Source organism: Dicentrarchus labrax, unplaced genomic scaffold (genome assembly GCF_905237075.1).
Source record: "Dicentrarchus labrax unplaced genomic scaffold, dlabrax2021, whole genome shotgun sequence".
In the NCBI taxonomy this organism is placed as follows: Eukaryota; Metazoa; Chordata; class Actinopteri; family Moronidae; genus Dicentrarchus; species Dicentrarchus labrax.
Window position 1 is genome coordinate 15,073,234 of NW_026136719.1, and position 24,860 is coordinate 15,098,093.

Below are 24,860 nucleotides of genomic sequence, written 5' to 3' on the forward strand. Positions count from 1 at the left end.
ATTATTATCATCTGCTTCTTCAGAGTGGTAGTTGTGAGTCTGAGACCAATATAAAAAAATGTTTACTGCCATCAAAAGTATTATTAAATTGCAGGGTTTGATCTTTATAAGACATTTAAGTTCCATCTCATGCCAAGGACAAACAAACTCAAAAGAACAAAAACAGAATTATTCAGATACATGTATATGATTTAATGCAATTGTAAAGCTCGTAGCCGTACTCTTTATTTATAAAAATGTTTGTTTTCAAAAAGCCCAATACACTGACACTGTATATAAGATGTTGATGTTTACAGCACAGTTATGATCAGAGAGAACAACCATTTTCTCTTTGATTGTAAACCTGCACCAAGGCCAAGTTTGTGAGGTATAATTGTATAGGGTCTCTCAGTGTCACAACACGCCAAGTGACATTTGAAAGCAACTCAGTACACACTATTTTGCTTAAAGTAAGTCCAATGAGTCTTTAATATAAGATTGTATGATGTTTTTTATATTGGATCATATCTGAATACTGCATTCATAAATACAGTAATGTTTCGTTTTTTACATAAATGAAATTATATAAGAAGCAAACCTATATGGTCGAATATGTCACCTGAAAGTGTTTGATGGTAGGTTAGAGAGACGGATGGTTTTGACCAGTGAGGTGAGGCCAGGTGTGGGTGGCCTTGTGCATTAATTGTCACAAAGCAGGAAACATCCAACATTTGCCTCACTCGCATAATGATCAGATGGACCACACTTTGCTTCAGCCTATAACGTATTGATCCTGATCAATATTTCATTTTATCTGCCTGTCAAGTCAGAGACAAGCACCAACCCAGCAGGAACAAAGAAGAAAAGCCATGGATGTTAATTACGTGTCAATGTGTTTGGTTCTTGTGATCGATTTGTGGAAACAAAGATGTACTGTTAACTCCAAGCAAATGTAGTTGGGGCCTATTTCATTATAAGAAAAGAATATGTGCATATGCTTCAAGAATTGGTCAGTGTAATGTAAATACGACAATGTGTCATTGGCCATCATTTCAGAAATTAAGTTGAGTGGTCAGTAACATATATAGATATAATCAATTTCGCTAATTTTGGCTCCTTTGGGGCACAAAGAGAGATACAAGAGAAACAAAGACCGAAGGAGTGAGAGCCAAAAGGGAAAAACAAGAGCAAGATGGATGGATGGCGCTGATGATCTAACCCACACCCATACAGGTGGAAAATCAATATCTTTCCGAGCTCTGCCTGACCTCCACCTTTAAGACAGCCCTCAAAGAACACTGCGAGTGAGAGGGAAAGAGAGAATGAAGCCAGGAAAGAGGTAGAAATAAATGAAAGACCATCACACGCTGTCAGCAGCCTCCATCCAAGCGCCTAAGGGTCCCTTAGCTTTTCCAATGGAAGAATGAAAGTGCTTACATTGAAAAAGTGTCAGACAGCATTTTGTCTGTTAGGGTGGGAACAAGAAGAAGGACATTGGGGGAAAACAAACTGAAAGAGAGGGAAAATATTAAACCGGACAACAAACGACAAAGATGTTTGAATGGCTAAACATGTGGCTTATGCATTAAAGGATAAGGGTGGTGTTAGTCAGTAGTTTTCTTCATGTCTACAAAAGCCTTGAAAAGATCAACAATAAATCAGTCCTGCTAATAAGTATCGTCTGTTTGGTCAAATACTGATGTGACTTATTCTTCTCTGCTGTAGAGCTTCATTGTTCCTGATATGTTCCTTCATTAGGTTGGACACTGCAGCCGTAAACACTCACTAGAGCACCAAATGCCTATTAAGCCACAGCTGAAAATAGTCCCCAACAAATGCACTGTTTTGTCCTGTTTGAGGAACTTTTACCAAAAACTGCAGTATCCAGCCATTTATAGAAGTTATTTGGCTTTTTTTCAATTAAACTAAATATAAATTTTCTTTTTTTAAGATTTAGGTCTTCAGTAGAAATTAATGGACTTGGAGCTACATGATTAAAGTCTCTTTACAGGATAGAGAAGTCAGAAAGCATTGAGAGACGGTCCTTTACACTCTGACAAAGTTTCGATAGTGTCAGAAATGTAAGATCAAATCAGAATTCAACATGAATTGATACTGAATGCACTGGCGAGCTAGCCCAACGCTACTGCCACGTCTGGTTAATAAACTGCCATATACTTCATACGCCATTTAGTTTTTGCTCCAGCTGTGCCGGGTTCGAGTCCGACCTGTGGCCCTTTGCTGCGTGTCATCCACCCACTCTCTCTCATTCTCACTCTCTCTCTCTCTCTCTCCCTCCCTCTCTCATATCTAATAAAGGCAAACTAGCCCCAAATAAACATAATAAAAAACACAAGCCAGAAACTCCCAAACCTTGTTTTAGGTTCTTTATGAATACACACACTGATCCAGACTTCTCTTTGTGTTAAAACGCACTCAACAGGCACAATAAACCGTTTTTTTTTTTTCCAACCAGCATCTGTGTTTAAGCTATAATTTTACAATTTGTCTCCAGTTACTTAGTCCCACTAGATAATGATGAGTTAAATGATTGGGACAGCGGAGCTTTTTTTTTTTTTTTTTTTTACAACAGGCAATATGATATTTCAGCTTTCTACCCTCTAGTGATAACTTTGAGATGTTATAATTACCATAACATTTTTTTCTGAGTTAATATGGGTATAAATAATTCAGGCTATCAAATCACTGAAAACCACTGGGACAATGAGTGCAAAGGAGATGATACAAGACTTCTCTCTGTGTCGGCTCAAATAAAAACACCGACCCAGGAATTAAAACTCCAGCGGATGTAATTGTAATTACTCTTGGATTTAAAGTACTTACTCTTCTAAGAGAACCGTTTCATATGAATAAGTCATTACCACTAATTGACCATAGCTGCAGGCTTGTGGCATGGGATAAGACAGGATATGATGAAACTGTACACTGCATCATTTTATTTTCATGTAAATGCGATTTTAAAGCACATTAGTTTCAAGCAGTGCTGTTGTTGAGAATTACCGTGCTTTCTTCTCTCGCTTGTCTGCTCTCCTCTCTGTCTCTTGGTTATTTCCCTGTACCTTCATTGATCTGGTATCTCTTATAATCCTGCTAATTGACCCTGAACTGTAGGTTTGCAGCAGTATTTATACTATACATGTAAAAAACAAGAGACCACTTCTTACTAATAAAATGAGAGCGACCTAGAAACCTTGCAGGCTCTCATATATTTCATCTCTCATTCTCCTTGTCTTTTTATTAATCTCCCTTAGCCCTTTATTTTTACACCTTTCTCTTCTTCTCTAGCTTTTTGACAACCTTTTTGTATTGTATTGATGATTTTGGACCTCTATATCCTCCTCAAATTTTCTAGTTTGTTTCTCTAGCAGTATCTTTTTTTTTTTGGTTGTGGGAATCTGACCAACGTATCTGACTCTCTGTTTCCCTCCTCTTTCAGCTCCAGCAGAGTTTGTTCAAGCTCCACAATCCATTGCTCGGCCTGTCGGCACCACCGCCATCTTTACCTGCCAAGCGCAGGGCGAGCCTGAGCCCCAGCTCACCTGGCTGAAGAACGGGCAGATTCTGGAGCCACGGGGACACGTCAAACTCAGGAACAACAACAGGTGAGGAAAAAAACATTGCCTTGTATATTTACATACATTTATTCATATATACATAAAGAATATCCACAGAATCATAAGGGTGAGGAAAAACAACAAAGCTAAACAACAGTAGCCCTGCAGTAAACATATATTTAGTGAAGTGTATGATTTTCAGGTTTTGAATAAAAATGGCTTTTTTTAACATCGTAATTTGTTGTGTTGTTAAGGAAATGAGATGTCTGCTTGTGACCACTGTGTCTCTTTGCATTTTTAGTCTCGGTATGCTGTTTTTTTGAGACTTTTGAAGTGCTTACATCTGATGAACCAATTTATTGCTCATACATATATATTCTACATGTAGACATGGTAATACAGTATGAGTGATTTTGGTACCACTTTAAGCCACCCTTTATAAAGGCTTTCTAACTCCCAATTAATGGCTTTATAAATAATTTATTATTACGTTATAGATCATTCATAAGCCATCGATGAGAGTAACTTTTTGGCTGCAAGGTTGTGAAAAATGTAGTTGGTGTTTACCCTCCAGCAAGACACTCGTCTTTATAGCTTTTAAATTCATCAGGAAGACTAATAGACCACTTTCCTTCAGAAAAAATCTGCAGAGAATCGGGATTAAAATCCATCTCTTAAAAACCCATTAACATTACCATCCCAGATTTCTCTCCCAACCACCACCGCACTCACTTACAAAGCTGGACCCAGCTTACAGAAGTAATAAGGATGTCACTATCAATCACCACTGCCTTGATCAGATTATTGGCTTCATCACATGTTCAATTTATTTGCGTTTCTGTTGCTTCTAACATGGCAGCTGCTGGAATTCATGCCTGCCAAGACATGAGCCTCAATTTATTTTGTGCCTTTGTATGTGAGCAGTGTATTGACTGGAGGTTGGATGCTTTCCCATGGCAGTCCCCAGGAATGTCATGAGGAGGAGGACCCCGCAACCAGCTCTGTTCATTACCAGCATTGCAGTGACTGTTTTATTGTGTTACAGTACTGTATGTGGCATGGGAGTACGAGATAATATTGAGGATTAATTGCATGTAGGATCTGCTTTTCTTGCTAAAGGTTTTATTGCCATTTGAGAGCATGAACTGTTTTTGGCTTAGGTTCAGTGAATATGAAGGTGCATATGAGTTTTTCAGGCTGATAACATGATCAAGTTTCTATTGTTTTCTTGCACATGGTGTGAAGGCATTACTAAGATATAAGTGTCTAGCCTTTTGCTAATATGGCTGTGTGTGTGATTGTGAACTGCTGTACTCTACCCATCCAGCAAATGTGCTTTTGAGTCAATTCTTTTATGTATTACTGGACATGGAAAGTTACATTTTTCCTGGTGACCCTGGCAGCCAACCATCCGTGTATGTTGTTGTTATTATTCAGAGAAAGAAATATGAAGTGAATACATTAAATATGCTCCAAAAAAATCGATACTTGCACTCTGTTGCAGTGAGTGACGGGAGCAGACACCTCCATCGCTCACGTACACTGCTCCGCTCCCACTTTGCCTCCACCAGTCTGTGTTAGTCAGGGAGATGGAGCATTGGGCTAACAAAAGAGGGAAGAAAAGAGGGAAGAAATAAATGGGGGCCAGGCAAAAAAAAAAAAGAAGAAAAATGAACTGGTGGTCAAAAGAGAAATGATGAGTCGGCAGGATAAACAAATGAGGAGAGAGAGAAAAAGATAGAGCGGGTAGTCAGAGCATCACAGGGTTTCCACTTGCCACCATTAGTGTATGCTGTAGACCCGCTGTAATATGGATCTCATGCATCACAAAGCCCACTCTGTGATTGGTTAAGGAGGCAGGCCTCAGCTTGAGATCTACCATTAGCTAATTAGCTCATAAACTCAGCTAGTTGACCAGGAAATGTAGTCAGCCATATAGAGAACAGAGCAGCTTGGTGTGCGTCCTAAGAGTTTGCACTGTGTAGCTGAACTGTGAGCTGAGTAGAGAGGACACATTACTGTCTGATAATTCCTTATCGCAGTATCTCGTATTACAGTAGGGCTGCAACTAACAACTATTTTCATTATAGATTTATCATAATTTTCTCTATTAATTGATTAGTTGGTCCATACAGGGCCGCTGTTGGCCATTTGGGTCCCCTAAGGGTAATTTCTTTGCCCATATATATCAGGGTCCCCTAGGTTTCTGGAGGGCTGTGGTTGCAATTGTCATTTTTGACTAAAAACTATGCATTTTCATTTTCAGATAAAATAAAATAAAATAAAAATCCTATCGAGAACATGGTAACACTTCTCGCTGTGCTCTGTATATAACATTATAATTATTGTCAGGAATTATTATTAGGCTGCTTTGGTGCTCTACGCACACACTGCATGTGTATGTAGCATCAGCACTGGGTCCTTAACATGTCAGAAAATGGTGAAAACTCAAATATCTTGTTTTGTCCACAACCCAAAGATGTTCAGTTTACTGTCATGGAGGACTAAAGGAACCAGAAAATAATCAAATTTGAGAAGCTGAAATCAGAGAATTTGGAAATGATTTCTTTAAAAATTACTCAAAATGATTAATTGGTTATCTATGTTACAGATTATCTGAAGGTGAAAACCTTCACTCCTTGCACTAAATCCTACACATTGGTCCTTGAAATACATTAATAGTCAACATTTTGTTGATTAGTCAGTTAACAGTCTTCAGATTTGTTCAATGTAAACATTTTCTCATTCTGTTAATAACAAACATCATTTGGTTTGTTAATTGCTAATTTGTTCGTAATTAGTTACATTAGGTTATGTGACACTTTTGTCCAGTTGTCCATCACATACTTCTCATATACAAACATTGGAGAAGCCTGGGGTAGAACCACCAACCCCAAAGATTAGAGGCCAGCATGCTTTCCAAACGAGCCACCTCATAAATTTTAGTTGTATATGAAATTTTATGGAAGACCGGGTTGGGAAATTCATAGTAGGGTGAATTTTACCCGAGGCACAAAAAAGCCATGTGTTGTGTTTTCTAGTGCAGTGGAGGTCCTGAAAGGAAGGAAAATTATGTGGCATGGGGCACAATTTACCTCCAGAACCAAGCCAAAACAACATTAATGATATGTAAATGATATTCAACAGCTCTGGGCAGCACAATGATTCTGTTCTTACATATACATACTTTATCTGAACGGGGAAGCTTGGACATAGTGAGTGCAGCGTACCTAGAGATTTTAATTAATGCGCATGTGTGTGTAAAAATATACACATGCAGAGGTTTCTCCCCTCAGCCATCTCTCATGACACTGACCTTCAAAAGCAAATCGGACAAGGAAAGGAAGGGGAATCGATTGTACATTTCATTCACACGCACGCATGCACACACATTAATCAAAAAGCAAGTGAGCCCGTATGTGCACAAATAGCCCTGTGGTGCATGCCATCACTCATTTTGTGCACACGCATAATCAAACATGAAAATCCACAAACGTGTTGCTCCTTAACTCCTCATCCGCACGCACACTTTACACACAAGGTGAAGAAAAAATAAGATACGTGACAGGCTGTACAAGATGATGTCAGAGGTGAGCTGATTGGCTGCTTCTGTAAACAGATGTTTGCTGCTCAGGGTGAAGCTGTGTGTTTGCTCTCTCTGTCACATCTCAATAGATATTGATACACACACACACATGCTCAGACACAAACACACATACATTATTATTACCCTATCCATTATTGGCCTTTGAGCATTTTTCTAATTTCCTATATTTCTCTAAATATTTTGGATTTTTGTGTGTTTTTAAGTTATATAGTGAAGAAAATTACTTATTTTAACTAGTTTGTGTGAGCGTCACGGTGTTATAATTAATGGCCAACATCTAAAGGAACAGGCTACCACACAAATCTGGACATTTCGCCGCAGAATCCTTTCAAAGGGTATTTTTTTTTTCTTTTCTTTTCTTTTCTTTTCTTTTCTTTTTTTTCCACTTTCTTTCACCAAGACCTGCCTTTCTTGTGTGCGGCCCCTCTCTGTGCCCCACATCCCCCTTCCTGCCCCCATTACAGAGAGCTGGGGCCTGGGCATTGGCCTTGAACTCTGACCCCGCCTGTAATCAGTCATATCCCTGGGCCCTTCCCTCCTCTCAGGCCACAGACAGCTCATCACTCCTCCCCTCCCCCTTCCCCACCTCTTCCTCCTGTTCTCTCTTTGTCCCCGTATTTTTTTCCCCTTTCCCGCTTGCTGGATCCAGAATGGCCACACTGGCTGTTGATGGGGTGCTGCTCAGAGACAACGAAGAGTAAACAGAGCCTCAGTGGCCGAACAACAGGCCCAAGGCCCCCCTGTCAGCCACTCCCCTGGCCCACGGCCTTATCCATCAATCTGTGAAATGACCTTGAACTGATGAGTAAATGATGGTGTCAGCATGTCAAGACAGGACTGCTTGGTTTTGGAGCTCATGTAAGACAAGCAAACTGGCTTTGCTCTGCTAGTGCATATTAATGTAGATCAATATTTTCTAAAGCTCCAATCCAAAATATTTAATCAAAAAAGTCTTAGATTAAAAGAAAGATCATTTGATCTGCTTGTCATTTTGTAATCTTCTTGAAGGAGAATGTTGCACTTAAATGAGAAGTTTTAATCTTTAAGACTTCTTTTTGACCTCTAGAAATAAAATCCAGTCAATTAACTTTATAAATACAGTATTCTACTCTTTCTTTCTCTTTTTCTGTCATTAATTAAAACTAGCATTACTTGACAATTCAAAGGATTCTCAGGAATAAATGTATGTTTGGTTCCAACCTAAAAACCAATTCTGGTCCGATGGTCCTCATTTGCCAAATATTATGCTAAGTATCTGCTTACCACAAGAGAAGATGCCAAAATGAAGCCAAAACACAGAATCTTTGTGGACTGCAACTTTAAATTAAGTCACAGCCAGGCAGAATTAAAAAAACTATTAATCTAAAAAATGAGCAGAAAACACTGAATTTGCTGCAATCATTAATATGCTTTGATAAAATAATTCATGAAATGTTTTTTGAACTTTTTTCCTTGAAGTTGGGAAGGAACTTTTGACAGCAGGTGTGGAATTTCATAAGCTACACGTCAGCAGGATCAGTCGGCATGTGGATGTGTGTGTGCGTGTGTTCATGCATGTGAGCGGACATGTGGTTGGACGCTACTGTACCTTCAGGAACAAGCAAGGTCTTGTGAAATTTCCCTGCATTCCCCTCACATGCTCAGGGGGCCAATCCAGCCCCCCGGTGGCATCGGATAGTGCGTCCCTGGGGGCCTCTTTGCTGCGTCTGTGGCGTCTGGTCAGGCTGCCTGTCTGCAAACACTCCATCCATCACTGATATGAAAGGCTGTCAGAAATGTGATGGTTGAGTAGCGAGCTGAGGGCTGGCGACTGCTGCCACCTTGGGGGTCAGAGGTGAGATTGGCTCAGAGAGGGTGGCCTCTTTGACCTAATAATTATCCAGATTGAATCCACCTCACAGACCGGAGAGAATAATAACTCTTCCACCTGGCAGCCTAGTCTGACCCAGATTAGAGACGTACAGTAATTGTATCCCAGTACATCAATTTTGAAAAGGAAATGGAATGATTCACTTCTCCAACCTGCCCGCTGACCCAGAAGAACACTCCCCCATCCTAACAAATCCATCCTTACAAACCACGCCAAAAGCTGGTATGAGGTCGGCGCTGTCTGTCGAGAGTTGGAATGCCACTTTCCTCATGTTCCATTTCAAAGGTCCAGAGGGTGGCCAGTGACAGACCCCGTGTATAACACAGGGCTGATGTGCTGTTCTTTCAGCAAATTGCATGTTTTTCCTCACGGGACCTTCTTGGCATTTCTTAATAAATTTTCGATTTAATACACAGAGGATCCTACCTGTCCGTCAAAGAAAGATGATAGTCTGTTCGACAGGTTCTTGCAAAGTGCGAGTGACAGGTTTAGAGGGCTGCTGCAGGACAGATATGTTGAACTCCTGTGGCATTCAATTCAACAGTTTCAACTTAAAGCACAGCATGAGAAGTAGTGGCCAGAAGGTTTTCTTTATTTGAAAAATGTTTTTGATCTCTTAAAATGTCATGACCAAAGGGCTTCACCATCTTGGAACTAGAAAAAATGGACAAAGCTACAACTCAAGCCCTTATTATATTCCGGTATTCATTATGTGTGTGTTTTTCCCTTCTCTCCTACACATATTATACCTTAAATACAGCAGAAATGGCCTTGGCATGAAAATGGCATGAAGAAATGTTTTGCACCACAGGGCCTCATTTCCATAGTATGTTAAATGTTTTATTTTTTCTTTTGCCTTAGGACAAACACAATGACAAGATTATGTATTTTCGTCTAATAACACCTACTAAACATGCACACAACTACACATGTGCACATTTCTTTGGAAGACATGCCAGGTTAGAGGGAAGAAGAAGAAGATGCTGAGAAAAGTAGAAAGATGAGGACAAAGAGGAGAGTAGTGGAAGTACGATAAAGAAGAACGGTTAAAAGAAAGAGAATACAGGGTAAAATATTTACTTTGTGTGGGAGGTTTTGTGTGTGTGTGTATAGGTGAGTATGAGTACCTATGTGCATGGAAAGATAATGTAGCCGAATTATATTTTTTGAAACACTGAACTACATTCATCTACTCCAGACAGAGTTTCAGTACAAGACAAATTAGTTTGAAAGTATTTGCTTTGCATTAAGTGTTAATCTTCTATACACACAATTAAACAGTAGCACAGTACCTCTTGACATACTGTGATCTTATCCTCTTTGCTGTGTGCAGTCCTCACCTGAGGTATGAAGCAATTACATTAAGTGTTTTTATTTTTTCCAAGTATTGTACTCCATGACTTCATTCCTTTAGTACTATAACATGTTTCTTTTTTACTTCATAAAATCTGAAGGCTGCACTCACACATTACTCCACAAATGATAAACCTAAACAATAAAATTTGATGCAGTAGATTGGATAGTTATCCCACCAAGGATGTGGCTTTTTTTTTGTCAGCAGAATATTTTAAAAAATAAAAGCAATTTGCAATTTGGTTTTTGATGTGAATAGTGTCACTATGTTATTATTATTATTATTATTTATTTTATTTGAACAGGGACAGTGCACAATAAAACATTAACCCTGTATATAACAAGGAGAGATGCATTGCACCGGGTTTTAGCAAATTGCTGTTTTCCACCTGTAGTCCCTGGGCAGGTAGATGGAACATAAAATAAATTAAAAACAGTTACTAAATGCACAGTTCTGCAAAATTTCAATTACAAAGTTATGAATACACACATCCCCACATCATTAAAACAATTTACCCCCCTCCCGCCAACTTTTATAAATAAATATGCCCCCCCCCCATCAAATACACACACACACACACACACACACACACACACACACACACACACACACACACACAAATGTTTACAAGTTTGCAGCATCCAACGTTTTGTGTGATATGAAACCTGGTGAAGCAGGTCCCGGAGTTATGTACAAAACCTATTGGCCTATTGCTGCCTGCAAGAATGGAATATGATACATTTCCATGTGTTACTTATATTTTCCTACTACTGTTTATCTTACTAGTATTGATGATTAGTCTCAGCTGGTCGTTAATCACCATCTGGTTCCTGGCTTCTGATTAATTTGGTTACACCCACAAATGTCTCAGTGACGCTGAAGAACGCCTAGGGCCGAAAAGCGTCAGTTTTTGTCTGCTGCCATGCAATTAAAAGCATTACACACTTATTTGACTGCTGACGACTTCATTTACCGTTTACATGATTTTTTGGGTTGGCACCCATCATACTCTGAAGATGCTGAACTTGAGCACACCAGGTTTTCTGTTTGAGCGTGGCCTATTACATATAAACTGCTATAACTCTTAAACACACATATCAACTGTGAGTGATTCCACAAGGTTAGATGGCTTTTCCGCCATCTGCTGCGCTACAGCAACGTGATATATTTAGATGGTCATGCCTCAGTGTTAATGGGTCTGACTCACTGGAAATTTTGTACACATTTTCCTTATATGAAGCCCTAATATTCACCAACAGGATTTAGACATCCTCCAAAAAATCATGGCCCCTATCAGCCAATGTGTAATGTGTTTTATGTAAAGTGCAGGTGTTAGTAACTGAGGTAGTTTGAAGTGTGAAACAATTATTAATGTGTCACATAATGAGTTATTACTACATTGGTCAATTTTACTATAAATTATATAATATACTATAAATTTAATGATATTAATTTTTAGTAAACAGCAATTCAACAGTAGAGTTGACTTTTTGGATTTGGACATTAGATTTCTCACATGAAGTTAATCAACTTATGCTGGTGTCAGAGAAATTAAACTTCCCATTTTCCTTTTTTCTTTTCCACTTTCTTTTCATCCCGCTCCACCTGTTCTCTCCTTTTCTCCTGTTGCAGCACTCTGACGATATATGGTATTAGCCAGGATGACGGGGCTATCTATCAGTGTATCGCAGAGAACAGTGCCGGCTCCACACAGGCCAGTGCCCGCCTCACAGTGCTCTGGGCTGATGGACTGCCCGGTGTGCCCACCCACGTGCAGGCAGAGGCCCTCTCACCTACCACCATACAAGTGTCCTGGAGGGAGCCTGATCAGAACACTCAGGACATCATCGGTTACGTGCTCCACATCCGTAGGACCTCAGGTGAGGCTGCACTTAAGATCCAAATAGCTATGTGCAGTAGATTTCATAGAAAAATGTTGGACAATAAGTAATAGATGAAGCATTGTCACATGGAATTAGTGTCAAAGGCTATGTCAGGTGAAATAAGGAGAGGCAGGAAACAAATGTTTCTTGTCATGTCAATAAGTCCTACAGTTACTATGCTTTTACACTGAAGTGATGAATGTAGACAGCGCTCGCATTGTCAGTGATGCTCCTGTTTCACAAAAGGGATTTCAGAGCACTGATCGCAAATGGTAACATCGTCCTGTCATTTGATTTCCTGTTGCAAGTCCCAGCTTGCATGTTTGGTAAAACAGGTCCCAGACAGATACAATCCAACAACCTTATGAACAGTCTCAATATGGAAACTATGATAAAGCCAGTGATTCCCATTACATTTACATTCATTACAAGCATTTGGCAGATGGTACATACAGTAATTGAATTACGACTTTATAGCCAGTGTGTGTTTAGTGCTACAGTACAACTCTCCACACCCCACTATAAAATTGGAATAGCGAACTCAATTTCAGATTTTTTTCCCTTGGGATCCATACGCGTGGACTATTGGTACGATGCTCCCTGTGTGTGTTCATACATGCATGCTTATTTACAGCTTTGGGCAAGTTTATGGGTGTGTGTGTGGCGAGAGTCTCGTAGCGCCAGCTGCCGTTCTCCACAGTATTTCTATCGGATGGATAATTTAGGGCCCCGGGGGCCAACCGATAGTATCTGCAGTGATTAGCGTTCCAGGATGGCATGGCCCAATGGGTTAAGGGCTGGAGGTAGATAGTGGTTATGGTTGGTTGTCTCTGGATTAAGAGCAATAAAATGCTATAACACATTCTTTTTAAGTCCCCGTTTTACCCACTCAATCTCCTCACTCCACCCCTGCAATTCACTCCAACCATTGTCATTCAGGCTCCCAGGGCCAAACTAGATTAGCTATTACCTAACAGAGCTGCTCTGATAAAACCAGTGAAATGGGCAATAACCATAAAGTAATGACTGAAACAGATTGTATTCATCTTGTCCTTTCTTGTTAATATTTTCCATCACTTTAATGCCTGCTTCTCTTCCCTTCCCTGTTTTCTTTTCCTATTTCTGTCATTCCTCTTTCTTTCGCTCACTCTATTCTACCCTCACTTTTTTTTTTCCTCCTCCATCATTCCTCCTTCAGACCCGGTGGAGATGGAGTACGAGGAGGCTGTCAGTAAGGTGACGCTACAACAGATCATCAGGGATCTGGAGCCCTCCACCAGTTACACCTTCTATGTCAAAGCCTACACATCCCACGGGGCCAGCAAACCATCGGACAGTGCCACCGAGAGCACTCATGGGGAGGGTGAGTTGGAAGCAGAACACACACACTCACCCACAAAGCATATCTTTTACCAATATCAAACATGCATGGAGATTTTGCTGAGAGTGAAAACACACAAGATTTAGAAAAATTTAAAATAAAGTAGATAGCAGGTAGATGTTTTATTTGTGATAATAGTTCATAATTCGCGCTCCAAAGATACTAAATAAAAGCTCTCTTGTTACTGTTACGTGCTGCTTCTATTATGTTGCTGAACCACTGTATTGTATTGCAGTGCCCGCGCCTCCTTCCCTCTACACCAAGGTGGTGAACAGCAGTGTTATAAAAGCAACGTGGGAACCTTCCTCCAAGATGGGCCAGCATCAAGGCTTCAGGCTGTATTACAGAAGAGCCCACACACCACTGTTTACTGGTCCCATCACCTTTGCTCGCAACGTCACTCAGTACAACATCACTCAGCTGGGTGAGACAGGCATATATGCTATAGACATAAACCAGATTGTATCTTGAGATGTTTCTATAATCTCAATTGTTTCATTCTCTTTATTAAAGAAAACATTTGATACTGTGATATGGTCCCATAAACAAGCATCTCAGACTTCCTTTGTTGAACTGTGCTGAATAATAAACTAGGACAAAAACATTCCTACTTTCAGAAAAGACTTATAGGAGTTATTCATGAAGCTGAAGGAACAACTCTTCTTCTAAATATCAGGAGAAATAGGATTAGTAGGTTAAGAAAGTTGACAAAATGTTTTTTTTTTTTTAAAAAAGAAGGAGCAAATATAAGCCTGTGTTTCATTCATTATCTGAATATCTCCTTCTATCTTTTTGTCCAGATCCTGCTCTGGTCTATGAGATAAAGCTGCTCGCATACAACCAACACGGAGATGGCAATTCCACCGTGCGATTTGTTTCGCTTCGGGAGGCAGTGGAGAAATCTGGTGATTATCTGACACAACCAAACACAGCCACACACACTGTAGTTACACACTGTTACAACACAAGTTTAATGCATCTCACTGAGTCACACGTGTCATCTCTTATCTTGAGAAAAATCACCCATACCCTTGTTTATACAAATTTATACAAACGTATTGGTTTGTGTGCTGTGTCTCCCCAGTGTTGGACACCCCGTGCGACTGTGTGAAAGATGAACAGAGCAAAACATCTACAACAGGCATCATAATTGGCATCCACATCGGAGTCACCTGCATCATCTTCTGCGTGCTCTTCCTCGTATTCAGCTACCGTGGCAGGTCAGTGCAAACATGTGTAAAACCTTAACAGCAACAAATAGAACCAGTGGAAATAACTTGCCAGCTATTGTTGTTGAGAGTTAATGTCAGTCATCAAGTGTATGCAGCTGACGAGTGCTTTATGTGTGTGTGTTCATGTAATCCCCAGGTTAATGATGTGTAAGACAGTTCAGGCCACCCCTCAGGCAGGGCATAGCATGGTGCTGGAATCCTCCTCATCTTCCCAGGGGGCCTCTGGGCTGAACGGGGCTGCCAGGAGAGAGATGGAGGTCAATGGCAGCGCAGCGGGAAAGAAAGTGGTCGACAGCAACGAGCTCGAGAGACTTTTCACTCAACCCAACACACAAGACACATGCATGGTGAGTCCTGATACTGAGAAATTAAAGCTTTTTTAATAGTTTCAGTGTTAAATGTGACACCGCACAGTAAGGTAATTTTAAAGGAAAAATACTTAATTGCAACTTATTTTGCGGGTTATATGTTTGTAGTTCCAGCCATCAGTTCAAATTACAACCCACACTGTCCACCACACTTCTGATATCTCAGAAACTACTTTGGTGAGTGTAGTGTTATCATACCTGATAGAACGGATGCCTGGAGCTGCAGAAATAAACCCAAGCTCTAATAAAGTGTAGTTTACCTTTAAATCAATTTCAGTTTAATTTCACTCATGCTCAGTCACTCCAATTTATTTCCAATGAGCACAGAAAACAACTCCACTGACCATTTATTCCATCAGCAAAAAGCAATTTAAAAGTGTGAATGAGAAGCTGAAAATTGTGTTTTGCAGCAGAGTGCAACTATCTGGCTTTAAGTGTCTACTTTTTTTTATATATTCTAGTCTTTTTTTTCCCTTCACTATCACAGCTTTGTGTCTCCTTGGTTGAGAATGACATCAGCTTCTAACAGTGCACCAACACCAGAGGACAAACCAAAGCAAGTCTGAAATGACTTTAGTTAATTTGATTCATTATTACAACAAACAATCCAATTTATCCCAACAAAACAGTATAGTAGATACAGTAAAAGAGGATAAAAGGTTTTCTACACACCCTAAAGGTGTAGGCTGAAGCTACAGCTTTCACGCCTACCTTGACATATGTTTGTTTGTTTTTTACAGTATATATATTATAGTGTTATAAAAGCACAAAAAAATACATTGTGGAATTCAGAGAATAAATAAAAGCACTAAAATTGCCCTTTGCATAAAAAGAAGCACACCATCCTGGTGGTCTGGGGGTTGGAAACCTGCCATGTATCCAAAGGGACCTTCATCTCCTCTCATCCTACATTTCCCATCTATCTGTCAAAAAGGCTAAAATGTCAATACGAAAATGCCCAGTGAATTAATTAAACGCACTCTCAATCTTATTACTGTTGCTTGCACATGTTTTCAGTCCGACTCCTACGCGCTGAACGACACCCAGCTGTCTACGATACCTCTGGACGAGTTCGCTGTGGAGCGAGAGACGCAGTTCCAGGAGCCTCCTGCAGCAGGAGCAGGTCGACAGGACCAAGGCTAATCATGTATGAAGGCCAATTCATGATACAGTGTCCACTTAGACTTTTCTCTCACTCAGGTTGACAAATGTTTCCTTTCAAAGTAGTTTGTTCAAAGATTTTTTTATTGGTAAGTTAAGAAGTTCTAGAGGATCTAGGACTGTATATCAGAGTGTTTTTGGCCTGGAGTCTGGGAGAGCTATCTTCTGATGGATGGCTGTTTCTAGCTCAGCAGACCAGTTAAATGTTCTTTATTTGTACAATTATTATTTTTTTTGTTTTGTTAATTTTCTGGTGTTGGGCACAGAATAGAGGCCCCAGAATGTCCTTGTTATATAATGATGATTTTATTTTTAAGTTTATAAATATATATATACATTTATATCTTTATCACCTATATGTCAAAGTGGTTATAAGTTATTGGTCTTATCTCTACTTTTCTGTGGATGTCAAAGACTCCTGCTGCCTGCTCTCACCTACCAATGATTCCACCTTCTCGCTCACAGAAGACCTCAGCCTTCGTCCAGGGATTTGATATATTCTGTCTCAGGACTTTGTTTCAGAGATATCAACATTTTTTTATGAGTTCTCGGCCTTCATACAGGCACTAGACTTGGCTGTGTGAACCTTACGATTCAACAAAAACCTACCTCAGCCGGAATGAATGTGTTGCGGGAAGCTTTTAGGGACTTTACCTTCCCCTGTTCTCACAATTACTTTACATGCGGAGGAACTGATTGGTTTGAAAATTACAAAATCAGGTGCCGCACTACCTCAGATGTCAAGAATCGTTTCTCTCTCTCACTTGCTTGTCGGAGCAAAACGAAAAAAACGAGTATCCAACATAAAGCACTTCCAAATGCTGAAGTTAATGTTCTACCTCAAGATAACAATGTTAATGTTGTCGCTGTTGTTGTTGTTGTTTGTCTGTTTATTGCATAATGAAAAACCCTCTTTCCCCCCCTGTGAAATCCGCTGTTGATGAATATGGTGTTTGTAGATACAATGTCAGTACCTCATGCAAGTTGACAGACTGATAACACTGTTGTATGAATTACAGTATGTTAGGAATGTGTATGAATTATGCTGTTCCACGATAAGCTTTTTTAGATTTTATTTCATTCAAAAGATCATAATACTTTTTTTTTTTTTTTTTTCAAATGTAGTTGCTTCAGTTGAATGGAAAGACCGTTAGAGATACACTGCATTGCTAATTATATTTTCAGGACTATTTACTGCTCAACGAGATGTGATACATGATGTTCAATTGTTTAATCATATATGTGTCTAAAATTAGTGCTATAATTTAATTCTGTGGGAGTGTGTATTTGTGTGAGTGCAGATGTGTTTTATTGATTGAATGAATGTTTTCATACGATGTATGCAGGGGTTAAATTGGGATTTGTTATGTGCGGGGGCTCTGTGGTTTTACATTGAATACAAAATCTGATCCACAACCAGAGCCCGCAGATATGCTGGTGCATAATCAGGCGACACATCTCACTCGCTCTTTTTTTTTTATAATGAGTGACCGGCCCACCGGGATTTCTCCCGATGGCCAATCTGACTACGCCTGATGACATAGAACTGCATCAAATTCAACCCCTGGATATATATAAAAGGAGAAGAAAATTAAGCACAAATCTTATCAAAACATTATTCCACTATTGATAAAGTTGTTTGACATTTTGGGAAATCTGTTTATGGGCTTTCTTTCAGACGGTTGGTTGATACCACTCTTGTGTCTTCTGTGTCAGCTATTAGCAGTAATAGCAGTAGTAGTAGGGCTAGTAGTAGTAGTTTAGCATGTACAGTACAGCACATAACTTCTCTTATTACTGTTTGAATTCACATTAAACAAATGAGATGTAACATTTAGAATTTGTGAGCTTTAGAGGCAGATTTTTGAACTTGTATTGAGCCGGGCTAACTTCCCCCTGCTCATATATCTATGCTAAGCTAAGCTAAGCTAAACTAATTGCCTCCTAGCACTAGCTCCATAGTTGAAGGAATAGTTTGACACATTTGAAATATTTTCTTTCTGGTGCAAAGTTAGATGAGAAGATCGTTGTCGGTACGATTAATATAAAGCTGCAGTCAGCAGACTTTTAGTTTCAGCTTAGCATGAAGACTGAAAACAGGAGGAACAGTAGCAGCTCTAGCTCCTCTAAAGCAGCTAATTAATACATTATATAATGTTTGTTTCATCCATACAAAATAGGAATCGTTTTCAGGGGGTTATGTGTTGGACTATTTCTTGATTTGGAGCAGTAACTTCCTTGAGTTTCCACTGGTTGCTTGGCAACTACTCAGAGATATTTTACAGACAGATATGAGAGTGGTATCAATATTGTCTGACTTTTCGCCAGAGAGCGAATGAGTGCTTTTCCTAAAATGTTCAGCTATTCCTTTGATTCAAATTGGCAGCAGTGTATTTCTAACCCCGTTCTGGATATTTGTTGCTGCAGTGCTCTTAGTGATTTGATTTTCACATCACATTATCTGCCTCCTTTTTAAACACAGTAATAGCCTTTTAGACATCCGGTGCACAGGAGACATGATAGTTGCTGATCATGCTTGACTATTGTTATTCTCTTCCCAAAACCACAATTGCTGCTCAGCCTTCTCCCTCCTGTCAACACTGACTTGTTAAAGTGCTTCAGGAAAACCGTGTTAATAATAACGACCACAGGCAGAGAGCTGGCTGAGGGCAGCAGTCAGTCGTTGGGTGGCTGTACGATCACAGGCCTTCTCTCTCTGGCCCTCTGCTCTGTGTTGTCACATACTGTACAGGACTTGCTCTGATGCATCATGGTTACCTACCTCAACCCTGTTTTCGGCCTTTCTCTCAGGTCTCAATGAAGGAAACATACAGAGTACGAAAAATGGAGTAGAGGAATATATATATATATGTATATATATATATATATATATATATATATATCATTATATTGCAGTTGACGACACAGGCAGACAGAAACTACAGTACATACAGTACACCAACACACAAATGGAGGGAGAACTTTTTAGGACCTTTATCTTGTGCACTAATTATTAAAACAGTTCAAGTTCATGCTTCGCTTCTAGTGGATGTGAATGTGTAATTTTGGTTATCAGATTGTTGTTGTTTTGTTTTTTGTTTTTCATATCACGTTTAACTTTATTTGTTCTCACAGATGTTTAACTTTATATCCTCTGTGGAAAGTTTATCTGTGAATTACTGAAGTAAACTGAGAAAAGTAAAGTGGGTGGTACTTACAACTCCAACACACACACATAATTCAACACAATTGATTTATTGATTTGCCTCCCTGGCTCCTATTCCTGTGACTCATTGCCTTAACTGTAGCTACTGCATTCACTTAAGATTGTTTTTCATGGGCAGTCGAGTTGGAAAACCTGTTGATGTGATGTCAGACTCCTGTAAGTCCAAGTCATGTGAAATTGTGAATGTCTAACAGCTACAATATCTTCAACTTAGCACTTAGTACTTAAAGAAGTACAGAAGTTTTGAACAAAAACACTTTGTCAAAATATTTCAAATTATAAAAGTTTAAATGAATTTGGACCAGTAAGTAATTTGTTTTTAGATGACCTTGTTCCTCTGCTGCCTCACTTGAGTTAAACTAACGTTACGTTGAGGCAGTTGCATCTTGTCAGCAAAACACATTTCCCTTTATCTGGATTTTATACATCTATGGTGTTGAAACCAAAATTCTTTCTTTGTTCTGGCATGTTTTCAGCATCCCTGCTATCTTTCATCATTTCACATTAGCAAAGATAACAGCAGTTGGCTAGTTTACTGATAGTCAACAGAGCATGGGTCAGATGGACATTGGTATTTTGGTTGCGATTGATTCATCTAATTTAAAAGAACTATAAACTGCTTGTATGTATCTGGTCTCACACAACAAAACTTACTAATTTAGGCTATTTAAAAAATCTGGCAATGGGGCTGGCATCTTGAGCTAACACTGCCTTGTCGGAATAACAGGAGTTTTTTGTTTTTAGTTTTTTTCATTTTGCTGACATTGCATGAATTCAGCATATGTTTTATTATTTAAGTCATGAAAATAGGAAATTGGAAAATTAAAATTCTCAAAGTGCATATATACATTTTTTCTGGCTCATATCTTATCTTCATCCATGACATTCTTCATGAGAGTTGTATCTGTCCCCACAGCAGAGAATCACCTTCTCTCTTTGTGTGTTCTGCAAACACACATTATTACACACAGTCTCCATTTTAGCGATCTTCTTAGGTAATGTAATTTTATGCATTTTAAATGTATTTTTTATGCTTATTTGTTTGCATCCATTTCTAGTATTTAATTGTACAGCCTGTTACAAGTGTTGGAAAAACAATAATGGTACTTGTCAAAATAGCAGAAAAAATGCCCAACCTAAATGTCTCCTGCTTGTATATTTATTAACTACCAATGTGATATTTTCTCTGCAGGGCTGCTGCAGCCTTAATCAGTGTTTCGACTTTTGTTGTTATGAGTAATTTCATTGGGGAAGCAAGTGGTGTGCTTTTCTTCCTTACTTCCTTCCTTCCTCTGTGTCTCAGTGTAATTTAGGGTTAATCTCCTGCAGGAAATTGCCCACATCTCACCCGTGGATGTGACAGGTTTTAGTGCCATACTGTTTAACCTGATTCGCTGGGAATGTGGTGCAGTGACGATCATGTTTACGTGATAAGACTTTGATAGGTCAGGTTGTCGTATTGCTGTATAATATTAGAACTTGTGTGATTTAATGGAGCCCTCAAAGCTGTTCTCACTGACTGACTGGTACTCCATCAGCAGAAGGGGCCAAGTGATTCCTTTGCTGACAGTTAATGAAAAAAATTAGCCTTTGTCTTGTATAGTATGCAGCCTTGGGAAGTGCTACATCACCAAACTCCTGCTTCTGTCAGTTAACCAGTCTCCTTTTTATTTCATTTAAGAATCCTGACCTTTGGACAGGGAGAGTACGTGCTCAGGGACTCTCTGATCCTGTTGTTATATGTATATCAACAGGCCATTTCTGGACATGATTTTCCTCTTTAAATTCTGCTTTGTGCCCAGTTCAGACAGATTCGCTGTAAGGGATGTCTTCTTTGTTGGTCATTTAAGTAAATAAGAGAAAGTGTTGGCAGGATAATGATCGCCACTCTGAAACACAACAGGAACTTTTCTCAGAAAGTAGTTCAGCTGCCTCCTTAGTGTAGGAATTACACATTACCATGAGCTTACACCTTAAAAATAAGGAGAGCTTTGATTTCTGTTCTTCTCAGTGAAAGATTACTGATTACTGCTTTATGTCAATATTCATTCTAAAGCTGAAACAATTAGTCAACAAATAAATAAATCGACTGGCAGAAACCTTATCAGAAACTATATGGATAATTGATTAATCATTTAAGTCATTTTTCAAGCCAAAATGCCAAAAATTTAATAGTTCAAGATTCTAAGAAAACTGCTTTTATTTATGTGATGATAAACTGAATAGGGGCTTTAGACTGTGAGTCGGACAAAACAAGCGTTTTAAAAGAAGTCAGCTTGAGCTTTAAGAAAATGCTATGTGTTCTGACATTGATAGACCAAACGATTAACTGAGAATAGGCTAATCGATAATGAAAATAATTAATAATTAGTTGCAGCTGTAATTCATCTTCTTGTACACCTCAGGTTCTCATAAAGAAGGCATCCTGGACTGGGCATGTGCAGGCTTTGTTTTACATTGATTATGGTGCCCGTATGGATCTTATTATGCATAAATTAACGGAACACAGGTAACCAGACTGAGTCAGGAGGACGAGATAGGCTTCGACTGGCTAGACTGACATTGTATCACTGTATAATGTCTGTTATAGATGTAAGTACAATGCTGTAACTCAGAGGTTGAGGGTATTTTGGGTAACTTGAAATATTCTGAGTCTGATTTCTCCAAAAGTCCAAAGCCTGATGCAACTAGCCTCTTCTTGAAATATACCTGACATTATGTAGTATTACTCGTTGTGGCACCAAATGACCATCCGATATGATGAATTGATTACATTTCCAATGCATTTATCTCTGTGGTATTCTGTTTTGAGACCCCGATGCCTGTACATGTCAAATAATGCTGAGTTTAGTCAAATGGTGATTTAATGTAATTGTACTTTAATGTTTGAGATCAGTATTATATTTTATATACATCTGCCAAGAACGCAGATTGAATCCAATGTGTTTAAAGGCTATAGGAAGAGGAAAACCTTCTGTAGATCTGCATGAGAAATGAAAAGTGTTAGTTAATCATTATTGGACTTGTGATGGTATCACTGTGATATTTAGCCGAATAATGGCAAAATAATGTTGTGATATCAATATGGTGCTATTGATGGTCCTGTCTCACATTGTCAGTCAATCTGTTTTGATGGTTTGTAGATTGAGTGACCTTTTCCACTGACAAATCGAACTCTGTCTTGCCCTCGTTGATGCCTGATGATCACCTCATCCTCATCCTGTTCCCATCCTCACATGAGTGACTCAGGGTGAGGTCCTGTCAGTCCAGTTACCTTCAAAGTGACAGTCTTTATTTTCCTTCGCAAATCATCTTGGCTTGAGGGGAAAGTCTGTCCTGTATTAATGTTGTCAACGCAATCTAAAGTTGCTCGCTCAGCAGTAATTTGGCCACTGAAATAAGAAAAGAGCTCCTGAGTAGAAACTACTCTGCATGTGATTGACACCACACACTTCACGTCCTGTGAAGTTACCATCAAACATGAAAGTCCATAACGGCTTCTCAGTAAAAACATCGCTGTTTAAGCATGCTTTGTGAAATCTTCCTGCATATATAGAGCACCACATGGCAGATTTGCTCTGCATTTATGTTTATGATTCACAGTCTAAGTATCAGTCCTGCAGCACTGCAGGCTAAAGAGTATTTAGTCCTAAAGGGAAATTTTTGCCAATATATATTGTTGCCATATCAAACCATGTAGGCGTAAGAATATTTGACCTTCTCTTGCTCAGTGTCGCTGGTTTGCAAGAGTTTTCCTCATATGCATAAAATATACTGGTGTGAGATTAGTTTTTTTTTTATCAAACTTTGCATTTAAACTTTCCTCATCTTCTTGCCATCAGCTGGTAAGAGGTGATTAGTTTCTTCCACAACTGCAGAACTCACTCATAAGTAAAGTTCACTGAGTTTAAAGCCCCCGAAAGTCCAGCAGTTTCCATAACATGATACATTTATAAGACTAAATAAGGAATAATGAAAATTAAAGTTCAGAAAAAAAAGTTTGACAGTCAAAAGCTCAAATCTGCTTTATCAGGACATCTTTGATTCATTTCTGTTTTTATGTTTACCATTCTATAACACACAGATTGATTTTATTGGTCTTGGTGAAGCTGCTACAATGAGCAGGACAGTCATTTTCTCATGCACACAACTTGACCTAAAGCACAGTTGGTTCCTGATGTGTTTGTAGAAATTTAAAACCATCAAAACTTTATAAATGGCTATATTAACTCAGCCTTTTGTTTTCCAGAAAATAAATTAATTGTTATCTTCTTTTCCAGTTCATGATGTAAAGCTCATTAAAATATCTGACCATGACAAAGTGCAAGAGAAGGCAAAGGTTGACATTTTACTTTTATTTATTCTATGCAGTTTTATTTATTTTTTCAATCCTGCAGGGTTCAAATATGGTGCCATCCTGAAACCAAAAATCCATATGCATTACCAGCTGTGTGAACAACTTGTTTTATTTCACAAATTAAGCCTCATTTAAAGTGTGACCTGAGTTTGATTAATTTAATCGACCATTATGCATGGAACAAAGGCGAGCACAAATCTTCAAAAGAGTCAGCCCATGATCACACATCTGTTTGTTTCTCTGTCTGTCTCGTTGTACGTCTGTCTGCTGAGGTCACTGCCTCTGTCTGCTTTTACAGTTTAATTCAGGTCAATGTAAAATTATTTAATAAGCGTTCTCAGAGCATTGTCAGGGATCACTACTGTATGTTTCCACAAAGTTATGTTTCTACACTCTCTCTAGACCAAGGTGTCAATAATAAATCTGTATACATATCCACATTTACAGTTTGTACTGTATGTGTGTATGTATGTGTGTAAAAAGGCAAAATAGACCATTTTTAGTGGTTTGTATTGTTTTAGGGTTCATTGTGCAAAACTGAAGAAAAAAAAAAACAATAACAGTGATAATAAACTAGCTCTAGTAATAATAAATCCAGAGTCTTTATTCTGTGTGTGTGTGTGTGTGTGTGTGTGTGTGTGTGTGTGTGTGTGTGTGTGTGTGTGTGTGTGTGTGTGTGTACCTAAGCTTGGTGGGTATAGATGCTTAATTTACAGCACAGATGTGTGTTTGCCTGCTTGCTTCCTGCAGTCCGTTGAGATGCAGCAGATCAATCTGATGCAGGCTTCTCCTCTCCCTCTCCACTTTACCGTCCTGTTCTACTGTTCAGCGCATTAACTTGTGGCCTGCTGGCCAGACAAAGATTAT

General features: G+C 39.1%; 1 protein-coding gene across 1 annotated transcript in view; it reads left to right on the forward strand.

The window, feature by feature from the left end:
* Positions 1 to 24,586, forward strand: part of igdcc3 (immunoglobulin superfamily, DCC subclass, member 3) — a 61,746-nt gene extending 37,160 nt beyond the window's left edge. Inside the window, exons 7-14 of the mRNA XM_051380299.1 lie at positions 3,437 to 3,602; positions 12,018 to 12,265; positions 13,467 to 13,631; positions 13,885 to 14,073; positions 14,450 to 14,554; positions 14,734 to 14,869; positions 15,018 to 15,228; positions 16,267 to 24,586. Of these exons, the coding sequence (XP_051236259.1) occupies positions 3,437 to 3,602; positions 12,018 to 12,265; positions 13,467 to 13,631; positions 13,885 to 14,073; positions 14,450 to 14,554; positions 14,734 to 14,869; positions 15,018 to 15,228; positions 16,267 to 16,392 (1,346 nt within the window). The 3' untranslated portion in view covers positions 16,393 to 24,586. The remainder of the gene's footprint in view (positions 1 to 3,436; positions 3,603 to 12,017; positions 12,266 to 13,466; positions 13,632 to 13,884; positions 14,074 to 14,449; positions 14,555 to 14,733; positions 14,870 to 15,017; positions 15,229 to 16,266) is intronic.
* Positions 24,587 to 24,860: the final 274 nt, after the last annotated feature.